Here is a 13,486-nt window from a genome sequence, read left to right as displayed (position 1 = left end):
ACTGTAACCTCATCTGGGCTCCCGGCCACCAGGGACTCCAGGGCAATGAGTTAGCCGATCAGGCGGCCCGCGCGCTCTCTCCCCGGGCACTCACACTTGCTTAGGAAGCCTACTACGAGCCTACCCAATATCTAATTACATTCAAAGACATCACTACATATTATAAGGACAGTCATCGTCGCTTTCCGGAACCCTGTAAGGGTCTCCGGAGAGCAGACGAACGACTTCTCAAAATTTTTACAAATACAATGCTGTGCCCGGCAGTATTGAAACATTTCAATTCAGAATTTGATGGTGGCTGCAGGTTGTGCGGAGCGACGTTCTCGGACGTTTTCTATATGGTCTAGGCCTGCCCTTCATATCCCCCCCCCCTTCCCAATCCTTCATCTCCCACCCTTCGGGAGGCCTGGGAGGCGGCGCTGCTTAACTGCCATGACCTGCAGTCCCAACGGACCTTGGTCGCCAGGGCGCGAGCGGCGCTAGACGCCATTGGGGCTCCGGAATAGGGGCTCCACCTAGATTTGTGAGGACCTGGGCCATAGGGCCTGGGCCCAAACACCTCCTTGTAAATAATAAATGTTTACCACCACCACCCCGTTGGGCGAGAAATTCCTAACATAAAATAATGTCATACGAGCAAGATGAGATTATGACAGACTCGACACTATATGAAGAACCGTGAATGATGACCATGGCTGTGCAGGCGGCTAAAGGCGAGATTCGCTGCGCACACAAACCCCTCCTGTACCCTCTGCCACCATCCCAAAACCACTCTCGATCATATCCTTTTCCTCCGCCCGGCGGATTCTCCCCCGCGGGGCCTGGAGCACCTTACCCCTTGGAAGGCTTGGGAGACCTATACTGCGCTCCGAGGACCCGGCCAAGCAAGCCACTGCCACAGGCCGGGCTGCCAGAGTCATGAGCCTCCGGGACATGAACGCTTGAGTGCAGTGGGGCCGTGCGGGGACCCAAGGACCTGCGCGTCCTAAACTCCCCTGTGTGTAATAAAGTTTCCACCATCACCACCTGTGCACCACCCAGATAGCGGTGTCGTTACTTTGCTAAGTTTGCGGCACAGTTTCTCACTCATCACAGACACAGCAGCGCCAGTATCGACAAGGGCCAAGGCGGTGAGGCCCTCCACAGAAACGCCGAGCACATTCGTAGGGGACAAACGAGGCCTTAAACTTGACGCCGAATACGCAGTTCTTGACTAGGGAACTACGGCAACTAGTTTTCCTGGGGCGTAGGGGACTGACCGAGCGGCGTCGCGGGGATGGCGAACAGCGGCGCGAGCATACGGGCGGCGATCGGATGCATCCCGCTTTTCGGGAGACGACTGACGTGGAGGGAGCTGCGGCGCCGCGTAGACGTAGGTTCGTGTATCATCCATGGGTGGCAGCACACGGCGACGACACAGACGCGCAACGTGACCACCATGGTGACATGGTGTCCTTCTTCTACGTCCCGTTCGTTGCACTGCAGTCATGCACCTCGCCCAACAACTTAACCTTGTCGTGCGCATGTATTATCGGACATGGTGCTGAATTCCCGCATAGCCCGCTTTATGCATCGCGGTCGATAACTTGGCATCAGTAGTAATGCCAGGTTCTATGTTTGCTTGAACTTTGTACTAGCGCCAGAGCTCTTCTTTAATGGAGCCACCATGGTGACAAAGTGGTTATGACGATCGGCTGCCGACCCGAAAGACACGGGTTCGATCCTGGCCGCGGCGGTTGAGTTTCGATGGAGGCAAAATTCTAGAGGCCCATGCACAGTTCGATGTCAGTGCATGTTAAAAGAGCCCCAGGTGATCGAAATTATTCGGAGCCCTCCACTACGGCGTCCCTCATAGCCCCAGCCGGGTTTGGGAAGTTAAACCCCCATAAACCATAAGCCATATTTTACTATGCGGCTGCTTTTTTTTTTGCAGGCGAGTGGGCGAGGCTGATCGGAAAGTACACGGACAACGCGTACGGCCCCTCGGACGTGGTCCTGGTGCAGCAAAACACGACGGAGCTAGTAAAACTGCTCGCGGGAGGCGGCATGGTTGCCTACGACGCTCGTCTGCTCCTGTCCTGGTGCATGCTGCACCGGCTCCTTCCACTCGTCGCCGGTCGCGTCACTGTTCAGAGCCCCAACCTCGTCGAGAAGGATTGCTTCAGGGCCGTGTTCGGAGTCATGGAAATGGCCCTCATGAACAGCTACCTGCGCTACTGTGAGTGACTTCATAGCCAGCATCTTTCTTAGGCATCATTATCGTCAGCCTCAAAACGCCCACTGCAGGACAAAGGCCTCTCCCATGGCTCTCCAATTAACCCTGTCCTGTGCCAATAAGTAATATTGCTGTGTTCTTGTTGTGACCTCTTTCATTGGACTACTATAACTATATCTTTTGTGGCAATAGCTACATTGCGGTAGCATTTCGAGCGTTCACCGTGGCGGCGCCGTGGCGGTGGCGCGCCGCCACGCTGTCACGTGGTTGGTCACGTGATGCGGAGCAGCTGCCAACGGCGTGGCGCCGTGGCTGATCACGTAGTTCGTCACCTGGTTGGCCACGTGACAAGCCACGTGGTGCGGAGCAGCTGCTGCTGCCGGTGGAGCGGCGCTCCGGCGAAACCGAGCTGCAGCAGCTGTGCGCATGCGCCGTGTCAAGTGGAACGAAGATGAAGAAGGAACGCCCAGCGAAACAGAGCGGCGAAAGACTGACTTTGCAATTCAACTGTCAAGTTCCACTCGGCCAGCTGTAGCTATCGCGTCACCCCAGGTTTAACCAGAGCTAGACCACCGCGATTTTTTTTTCATATGTCGCGCATACTTCGAATCATCAGACATTGCTAGGACTCGGCTGCATCTTTTGCCGACCTCTCCGGTTTTTTTTTAAGGTAGTGGCGTTTCCGCTATAATGTCAAACAGTGTGTTTTCCGATGCAGTTCTTTTTTATTTTTAACTATGTGTATTGTAAATGATATATGCGCCCTGAATCTACTTACAGCCTTTTCAAAACCATCAAAGGCGCTGCTTTATCTGAGTCACTCTAGTGAGCAATTAACTTTTGCGAAAAAATATCTATCTCCTTTTTTGCACACTGCCCTTCCTCCTGCTTAGCAGTCGTAAAAGATTTCTTCCAGCGCTTTTTACTAATCGCGAGTGGGCAATAAATTATCCAAATAGCATATTATACAATCAGCCTCTTTACCGTTAACGAACTTCGATCCACAACGTTTCTGAAGTGGGCATCGGCCTTCGGTTTATGTCTTCTGTCCGTTACCGAAGAATGATGACGCCACAATTTCGTGCTAAGTTTTATTTTCCGCTCCCAATGCTTCATTCTTCCTGAGAACGATGCTGTAGCGCGAAATTTTCTAGCCGTTTAGAGCGTGTTTGCTCGTTTGTGGCTTTGTTCCTGCGACGTATAATTGCCGCTACAACCTTGTGTAACATTTACAAATTCACTATAATGCTTGCACACGGCAGTTTTTAAACGAACACTTTAAAAATTGGCATGGCTTAGCTCGGCTACGCCAGCTTATACGCAGCGAGAAATTGATCGTCTCCTGTCGATACCGGCGCTGAACAGCGGTCGGACTCTCATTCTCGTCACCCACGCGGAATGACTGTGATGCGGCCGCCAGTCACCTCCGCATTTTGTACACGCAGCTGTGCACGCGCAGTTATGCTTATAGCTAACACGTGGCATCTATGCGTGTCGTGTGCGGCCCCAGCGGCGAAGGCCGGCCAGCTGCTTCTTTCTGGTTGTCGCGCATGCGCACAACCGCTGTTCCACGTGACGTCACGCGCGGTGCCGGCGGTCGAGTCGGCGCGCGGCCGCGGCGGCGGCGAAGCTATGACGTCACGCGCGGCGCACCTGCGGCTCCTCTCCGGCCGCCGCGCATGCGCACAACTATCCTCTCCGGACCACAGCAAAATGCTCGACTGGTAGCCAAGTGTAGCTCTCGCTACAGAAGTCTCAAGCGACAAGCCTCAAGGACGCTGTTGCGGCGCATCGCGCACGTCAGCGGGTTCAGAGTGCCGTGCGCAGCTAGCCGGGTGGGGGGGGGGGGGGGTGAAATCGGGGTGGAACCGAGGAGAAAAGCAGCGGCGGGGAGGAGAAAGTTGTTACTTTCATGGTGAAGGGGCTCTAATCTAGGCCGGGCCGGTGCCTCAAAATAAGGCTCGTGCAGTGCTCTACCGCGCGTTTTCCTGATGCTCTGGTTATACTAATTTTTTTCGAAAACTTTCAGTGCGAAAGCACGCTCACCAACCCCGACCATGAATGAATCTTGTCAACCGACCGTACGGTCTTCAGCCGGTACCTGCATCAGTGACGCCGCGTTAAATTTCTTGTGTGTGTAATAAATAAATAATGAAATAAATACTGCCGCGACTGGGATTAGAACCCCCGGTGGCGCTAAGGAATCAGCTTCGCTGGCCAGGGCACGAGAGCACTGTGCTATCGCCGCAGCCAATCCCGCCACGTGTTAAACTGGAAAATACTCTTGCGCTGTGCATTGCACATCGTCGTCTTCATCAACTTCAGTCTTGGGCGAGGAAAGATCGGAGCAGTTTAACCTCTATCAGAGCTTAGCCTCAGTTTTAATATCGTCGCCAGATGTGCCGACGACCCAGCAAAGCAAAACCATGAGCCGACCAGACTAAACATATGCTTTCGCATGTCTGGTCCGTTTAACTACGTCAAACCCTACCATTTTCCTTGTCGCTCACTCCCATCAGCGTAGCCAAATACCTGCCCATTTTGTTTGAACCAGGTTATAAGTTGCTATTCGCACTCTTGACACTGCCTGTCGTTCGGTTGGACAGCCACACGACACGCTGGATTTATAGGCGAAGGCCTACCTCCAAACAACGCGAGAGCAACGGAAGTGGAGTGTTCGCCTAACAGCCAGCCGGATAAAAAAATCTGACCTGGCTATTACGCGAATCAGGGCTGGCTATTCCTGGCACTGAGGCAGTAAAATCCATTCCGAGATTCTAGATCGAAATCTCTACCGCTCCCGTACAAAGATGAGGTCACATGGCTACGAAATTTGACCTTCAAACCAGGAGGAGAGGAGGCTTGGCTCTGACGTCATGTCACGTGACTCGCCTCGCCTCGCCACAGCTGCGCGCGTTGAACCGACGGCACTCGCTCGCCTCGCAACTATCGAATCACGTGACTCACTGCGCTTCTCCACAGCTGCGTACGCGGAGCCGACGGCACTCTCGCAACTGCCGGAAATCACGTGACTCGCCGTTCGCTGTATATGAAAGCGTGTTGCGTGTGTCTACATTCACACAAACGATGGATGAGCAGCATTCCGGAACTAGTGCTTCGACGATGTATCACCGCCGTCCAAGCCAAACCAGTGATATGCAGTAAGGTTTAATCAAAGCTAAACCATGTCTCAGCATGCTTAACAGCGCTTTCGCTCGTCTTATACCCCTGTCACACGGGCACTTGTAAGGCCTTAGAAATTAAGGTCATTTGCCCCAAAGGCGCGTGACGCGCATCTACACGGCAAAGCGTCGAGACCTTTTCGATAAAGTTCCGTAGCAATAAAGGCGGCCGTCAGCGGCCTTAAAGTTGCTTAAAGGAGCAACCCAGACGGCAGCGCCAGCTAGCGAGCTCAAAGAATAAAAAATTGACGCAATTTTTAGTTTTGAAACCGTAAAAATATCTAATTTATCTTATTCAATGGTTAATTTTGCGTTACAGTGCACTTAGCCGTAGAGGAGGCTATGACTAAAGACATCCACACTGCTAAGAAAGGACTTGGACGCTTTTCAGCAGCCGCATCGACATAGACGTGCTTACGCATCTCGCTTTGCTGTTTTTTCTTCGTTTGCTCTTTGTTGAGTGCGTGTTTTGAGTTTGCTTGTGTGCACAAAGACACAAGCAACAAAGCACGCTTCTCGAACACAACGAGGAGCCGAACGGAAAAGTGCGCCTACCGTGGTCGGACCGAGAACGATGAAAAAAAAACAACTTTGTTTCAAAATATCCGTTTCTCACCGTCAGAACGCTCGTTTATTATCGTGATAGCTACTTTTTCCAACATAAACGAAAGCACTCTTAGCTGAAGTGCTACCGTCTGCTTTAATTTCATAATGTTACTAGCGCCGCTTCACACACAGCGGTGACTTTTGGCATTCACGGAGGCCGCGTTCTAGCTCCTTTGGATTTGCCGTGTAGCAGCGTCGCTGCTCCTTTTCGGTTTTCCTCCTTTAGTGCAATAAGACAACTTTACGGCAAAGGCCGAGAAGAAGTCCCGTGTGACAGGGGCATTACTAGGTTTAGTCGCGTTGAACCACAGCTTATTTTTCCCAATGCCAACAGCTCAGTTGACTTTCTTCTCTGTTTGGCCATAGTTATGGGTATCTCGAAAAAGATTGACTACAAAAAACCCAACAAGGCTTATCACCTCACAGTACTCGATTAGTATATGATGCTCCTGCGTCGGAGCCGCAGACGAGGCGTCGCGTCAAAGTAAAAATATGGGATTAAACTATTTTTTAAAATATTCAAGAATTATTGATGTCCTGAAGTGAAACTCCACGCAATTCATTTATACTTTTTGATGTCCAAAGAAAATTCAGCCTAAATTCGTTTAGGTCTCTGTGATGGCTATCGATCAAAAAGTTTTCTTCCCGATGTGTCTGCATGACAGCGCCCCGAAAACTGTTCCTTTTTCTTACTTCTGCTCCAGCGGTACCACGAACTGTCGTAGAGAAAGTGACTGAAATGTCGCATAACCTGATGCGAGCCCTGACGAAGAAGATCGCCGACACGGCCTGGATCCAGGGCGCCATGCGGCGTGTGAGCCTGGAAAAAGCGTCTGGCATGCGGCTCCTGATCGCCTACCCATGGGACGTCGCCAACACCACTCTGACGGAAGCATTCTTCGGTGACTGTCCGGAAACCTTTCTACTTCTGTTACTGAATCACTCGACTGGTTCATTCACCATCCATTCGTTCAACCAGCAAACCAGCGCAAAAGTATTTGCCTGCTAACGCTAAGTATTTATATGGATGACGTGTCTATGGACATGCTGGTGCGAACGGAGCGAATAGCGCGTCATAGCTATGCTATAATTTGCAATACCAGGTGTCAACGGACAAACATGCAGTGAATTAAAAGGAATGCCTGCTGCTTATTTTAATTTTACTGCGGCCATGATACTGATAATAATTGCGAGGATGATTATTGTTGACGGTGCTTGATCATCGATGACGGATATGATGGACTGTTTACGGCTGCTTGAAGTGCTTGAAGCGAGGATTCTTGGCGTTAGAGCCACGTAGAAGGAATGTCTACTGCAGATTTTACTTTGTCCACGTGAACCGCGGCTTTGATACTGATAAGAATTGCGAGGCTGATGATTGTTGATGGTGGTTGTGATCATCATTGATAAAGGATATGATGGTCTGTCTAAAGTTGCTTGAAGCGAGGATTCTTTATATTACCACCGCGCACTAATTAGTCGGTTAATGTGATCAAAATGTACCTAGCGACATACGGTATACATTCTTTGGCAGCGATAATTTGAACTGCACGGAAGTGAGTGTTACGAACTCGTATGCACACGCCTATTTGTATGAAGTGTTCAAAGCGGGGCACTTACCAACCCGTCATAATTACTCCATCGAACTCACTTCATTCGATTTTATTACCCTCATGCGCAGGAACAGTACAAAGGTGAGTGGTACATTATATATAGCGAGAATAAAAGAAAGGACAACAAAACCTAAACCAAAAGAAGAGCCAGCGCAGAACACCAAATACAAGCGCAAAATAAACAAATACATGTAAGAGCGCAACAAACTGATTACAAGAATAAACGGCAAAAATAAACAGACAGTAGATGGAACAGCTACAAGTAGAGCAAGGATACACAAAGAACACAGTTAACTGGGGAAAAGTTAACTGAGTATTACAAGGAAAAAATGTCAGTGATCAGCGTGAAGATATCTTGAGAATGTTGCACGAAATAAGTCGTGATCTGTTATTAATGCGACGTCGAACGAAAGGCGATTGCACTCAGCTCATGTACGCTGAAGCAACGAATGATAAAGGGCATTGTGTTTACAACTGATGACGTTCACTTTACAAGGGTGGTCGATGAGATATGACCGATAAGCAAAATGAATGATATGAGCGATGGCAGCGAAATGAATGGATGATCCAACTGGCTATAATGATCTGACTATAATGAGTTAACACGTGTGTGTGCGTGCATGCGTGCGTGCGTGCGTGCCTGCGTGTGTGTGTGTGTGTGTGTGTGTGTGTGTGTGTGTGTGTGTGTGTGTGTGTGTGTGTGTGTGTGTGTGTGTGTGTGTGTGTGTGTGTGTGTGTGTGTGTGTGTGTGTGTGTGTGCGTGCGTGCGTGCGTGCGTGCGTGTGTGTGTGTGTGTGTGTGTGTGTGTGTGTGTGTGTGTGTGTGTGTGTGTGTGTGTGTGTGTGTGTGTGTGTGTGTGTGTGTGTGTGTGTGTGTGTGTGTGTGTGTGTGTGTGTTAAATCATTATAGTCAGTTAGATCATTATAGCCAGTTAGATCATTATAGCCAGTTGGATCAACCATTCATTTCGCTGCCATCGCTCATATAATTCATTTTGCTTATCGGTCATATCTCATCGACCACCCTTGTAAAGTGAACTTCATCAGTTGTAAACACAATGCCCTTTATCATTCGTTGCTTCATCGTACATGAGCTGAGTGTGTATGTATATATATATATATATATATATATATATATATATATATATATATATATATATATATATATATATATATATATATATATATATATATATATATATTTATATATATATATATATATATATATATATACCTTCCCACCGTGTCAGGCGGCGGCAGCTCATGTAATCAATCAAGAGAGGCTACTCGGGAAGGCGAACCTGGGTCGCACTCCAGCCCAAGCAAACGAAATCCCACCGAGGCAGACTCTGCCATAGAAGGGAAGTGGCGTGTCGCTTCACCGCTGCACCACTACGTCAGGAGCCGTATACGAAGACTACCGGGGATCTACGACTGAAGACGACCCATACTGAATATATGGACATTTACCCATTACCCCTATCCGAACAACTGCCACCGTCAGCACTGGATCTGAACACCGGAACAGAAGGGAGAACCTAACTACCAGCGCGCCTAGTTCCCATTTGGCCTAGCTACGCAAATCGACCATCATTTTTAATTTGCCATGCATCCTACTTTGCTGATACAAGGTCCAGCAGTTCATAAAAGAGTGCTGCCATTGATCGGAGTGATAGAATTGAAGCGCTGGGCATGTTTCTTTTGTAGCGATAGCTAAATTACACTAGTATTTCGAGCCTTCAGCGTGGCGGCGCCGTGGCTGGTCACGTGGTGCGGAGCAGCTGCCGGCGAAACTGAGTGGGGAGGGAGTGGAGAGGGGGGGGGGAGTGACTTTACGTCCAGGGACGAAGATGAAGATGGAGTGCCCAGCGAAACGAAGCGGCGAAAAAATGACATTGCTGGATCCCACCCTTAAATTTTTATTTGCACAGGTCTGGGCTGGCGCTTAATCCCGTCTGCGTATTCTGTGGTGAGCACGAAACCAGAGACCATTCTTTTGTTGTTTTGTCGCCGCTACGCCATAATGAGAAGACGTTTTTTAGACAAACCACTTCAACAGCTTGGCCTTTGTTTAAGCAGCCCAGTCATATTGTCGTTTGGAGCCATTATACTTGGGTACAGCCACAAGTCTGTTTTTACCGCCGTCAAAAATTTTTCTAATGAAACCAAATCGGCTACCTTGGTAAATTTATTTTTTTTTACAATAATATTTTATTCTTACAATTATCATTATCATTTAATCACTAGCTACAAACATCAGTCTTGATCTCCTGCGTGCGTTACGCATTTCACGTTTCATTTCGCAGTTCCTTTTTGTTTACTTCTTCCTTCCTCAGCATTCATTTTATTTTCGTCCAGGAAATATTTATCTACTCTCTGTGCCCCTCAATTCTTGGCCAATCCCCCTGTGTGGGCATGTGCCATTGTATGAGGGTAACAACAACAACAACAACTTACATTGTTGCAATTCGACTGAGCGAGTTCCACTCGGCCAGCTGTAGCTATCGCGTCACTGCAGTTTTAACCAGAGCTAAACCACAGCCATTTTTTCATCTCTGCTCTCATTTCTGTCCCACAGCCTAAAGAAGTTCAATAAATGGCCGAAAGTTCCAAGAAACAATCGTTCTTCATCTGATCAAACGAAAGCATCAGTTGAGATGAAAGTTTCTTAGAACGGTCGTTTATGAAGGCGACTAACAACAACCGAATAACGCGTGTCCGGCGTCTCCGCCAATGCAGCGGACTTTCTGGACGCTCGCGACGACTTTTTCTCGCCTTGGCTGGAGGCGCACCGCTTGATGACGCAGCGTCTCTTCAGGAACAACGCGACCGAGAACTTCACTGTTGGTATGGCCAATGCCTGGTACAACTGGCGACGCAACATGTTGTACATATACCGGCCGGCATCATGCAGCCGCCAATGTTCTTCGGCGAGGGAACCGCAGCACTTAATTACGGAGGTCTCGGTCAGGTGAGGTCTTTCCCACACTTTGATCGTGATCTTTACGCGCTTCAGGGGTAACATTGAGAGACAAAAGCAGAGCAATGTGCACGAGAGAGCGCGCACAAGTTCATGATCTTGTTGAAAGGAAGGAAAGTAAATGTATTTGGGTGGTTAATTTAACATGCAGAACTATACAGTTACAGATGGCGCTTGACATCTTACGTGCAGTGAAGGCGAAAGCATTGAATTCTTTTTAATCCAACCACAAATTTACTGTAATGCACTCTTAATGTACCATAATACCCCTAATCCAACACAATCTCACGTAATCTACTCTTAATTCACCGCAATACACGAGAATTTACCGTTATTACACCGCAATCCACACTAATCCAACTTCGTTCGGAGCTTTTCACTACGGCGTCCCTCACAACCTGAGTTGTTTTGGGACGTTAAACCCCTATAAACCAAACCAAGCTTTGTTCTACATAAATCACTCTTAATCGACCGCAACCCACCAGAATTCACCTGTAATTCATCTCAATCCATCGTAACTAAATTAATCCAATGCAATCCATTCTTAATCTAACCTATTTCAGCTTAGCCCTATGTAATTCACTATTAATCTATCTCAATGTGCTGGAATCTGCCATAAATTGACTACAATGCACCGTAATTCATCTTATTCCATTCAATTGCAGCCTAATACAATGTAACCCAGTCTTAATCGCTATATACAGTAGTCTGTCTTAAACCACCCTACTGCACTTAATCCCATGTAATCTCTTGTTCCAGCGTAATCCACTTAATCCATCCTACTGCAACTTACTTCCATTAAATCCACTTTTAATCCACCGCAATGCACCAGAATTCACCCATAATCCATCGCAGTTCACCGTAGTCCAACTTAATCCTACGTATTCCCCACTTAAACTGCAATCCGCTCGGACCGTCTCGCGTGGACACCTTAAACCGCTATTTTTAGTGCGAAAGCCTTTTCAGCTGCTTCTCAGTTAAAGGATGATTGGTCTCTCCTGGCGGGTCACGTGACTCAATTTGCAGCAGCTGTAAAAACAGCTGTGATTTGGCATTGGCCCTGAAGGTTAAGAATGTGATTATATCATGCCCTGATATGAACCATGCCCAAATATGGCATGAACCAGCCGAAATTTTATCTTGGAGTGGCCTTGCCCGAAAGCGACAAAAATTGAATGGTGGTTTCTCAACGTGATGGCACGCACCAACCGAAATCAGACTTTGAAGTGACCTTGGCTGATATGGATGAAAGTTGAATGGTTAGTTTCTGAGAGGTAGCATGGTACGACCCTATGTGGCCCATGCCCCAATATGCCATCGACGACCCCAAATTCGACCTTCAAGTGACCTTGGCCGAAATGACGAAAATTGAATGGTGGGTTTCTGAGAGGTAGTATGGCACATGCCCAATGTGGCCCATGCCCTAACATGGCATGGACCACCCAAAATTTTTCCTTGGGATAACGTTGGCCGAATTTGACTGCCGGTGAATCCGGGTGTGTTCGGGTGAAGACAAGCTTGACCTAGTCTCCAAATATTATTGGTCCACCTCCCAAAATGGGTTGCTCTGAGTGGGTTGCTTTGAGTGGCCCACCGTGCTTTCGCACAATATTTCGTGCCTAGCAATGCTAAACCACCAGCCATTTTTTTAACCATCTCCGTACACATACAGACGCCGCCGGATTTTCTCGCAATGGGGCTAGTAAGGCTTTCGCCTTAATAGCCGATGGTCCTGAGATCATTAGTGTGGGGTTTCAGAGGAAGCCAAGCACTAAGGTACAGAACTGAGTCATATACGAAGCTGAGATCGGGAAACGTACTAGGGTAGAGTGCCGCAACCGGGAGAAGAGAGGGAAGATGAGAGACGACAGGGGAGAGGACTTGGACCTGCAGAGTATGCGAACAGGCTTATGATGGTGGTGGTGGTGGCGGTTTTACGCAATCTTCGTTATGTTGTATGAAACGTTGTGAACATAAGGAAGCACAGCCACAATTTTCTTTTTACCGGTAGCCTGAAGATCATTTTCTTCACGAGCGCAAGACTGGTAAGAATGCGTTCTGCTGAAAAATCATTGGTGAAACAGAATAGCCTGCTTCGCGCACCCATTTTACTTGCTTGGAAAAACTTTGGTGCATGCTATGGTGGCGAGCTTTTGCTAGGCCATTTTTAAAGCAAAGTGCGGCTAGTCCTCGCTTTACTAACTTAGAGTGGGCGGAGCGAAAAGCTAAGAGGTGCTATTGGCGTAAGGCTCATAACTGTAGCAAACATGGATGTCAGTTAGAAAAAGAAATTCTCTGGAAGGCGGATTTGCCCAAAGTATGGCAGTTCGGGGGTCAGTATTAATATACTGAGGTAATTTTGAAAGACCTCTGAAATTTGCTAGCTTCTTGTTGAAGGGCTTTCTTGTCACAGTCAATGAACACTAAAAAAATCGTCAACTATTCAGAAAATCTTAAAAAACCTTCTGAACTCTCAAAGTGAAACAGAAGGGTCTCGTCAAGGTGGTTTTAAGAAAGATCGCTAATAGCCGGCACTAAATATGAACCAACACACCTATCTTTTGGTAGGTAGGGCTTGTCATTCTAGGTTATAAAGGTGTTTCACAAACAAAACTTGTCGAAGTTCTAAAAAACCGGCTCACGAAACTTCTGTTGCAGCGTGAAACACCTGAGCTGCATCGAGCGGAAATGAAAGTGACAGAGTGAGAACGAGGGAAAAAAGAAGGGAAGCAACAGAAAGGAGTGAAGAGGTGTGGAGGAATAAAATTCGGCAGACGCACTTAAGACTGCTTCCGTGTGGGAATACGAAAGCATTATTGTCTCTGGCTGCATTGTTTACGTGTAATGTTTGTACATGCACTAAATTTCATTCCACGAGTTTGTTTCTGCCA

The 13,486-nt window shown here is 48.1% G+C and overlaps 1 protein-coding gene across 1 annotated transcript in view; it reads left to right on the top strand.

Annotated features, from left to right (window-relative positions):
* LOC144095337 (uncharacterized) overlaps positions 1-7,407 on the top strand; it is a 30,038-nt gene extending 22,631 nt beyond the window's left edge. The window contains exons 7-8 of the mRNA XM_077629101.1: positions 1,934-2,218; positions 6,708-7,407. Of these exons, the coding sequence (XP_077485227.1) occupies positions 1,934-2,218; positions 6,708-7,012 (590 nt within the window). The 3' untranslated portion in view covers positions 7,013-7,407. The remainder of the gene's footprint in view (positions 1-1,933; positions 2,219-6,707) is intronic.
* Positions 7,408-13,486: the final 6,079 nt, after the last annotated feature.

The sequence above is a fragment of the Amblyomma americanum genome, chromosome 6 (assembly GCF_052857255.1).
Source record: "Amblyomma americanum isolate KBUSLIRL-KWMA chromosome 6, ASM5285725v1, whole genome shotgun sequence".
Classification (NCBI taxonomy): domain Eukaryota; kingdom Metazoa; phylum Arthropoda; class Arachnida; order Ixodida; family Ixodidae; genus Amblyomma; species Amblyomma americanum.
The sequence above is the reverse complement of the archived record's forward strand: the minus strand, read 5'-3'. Positions and strand labels throughout refer to the sequence as shown.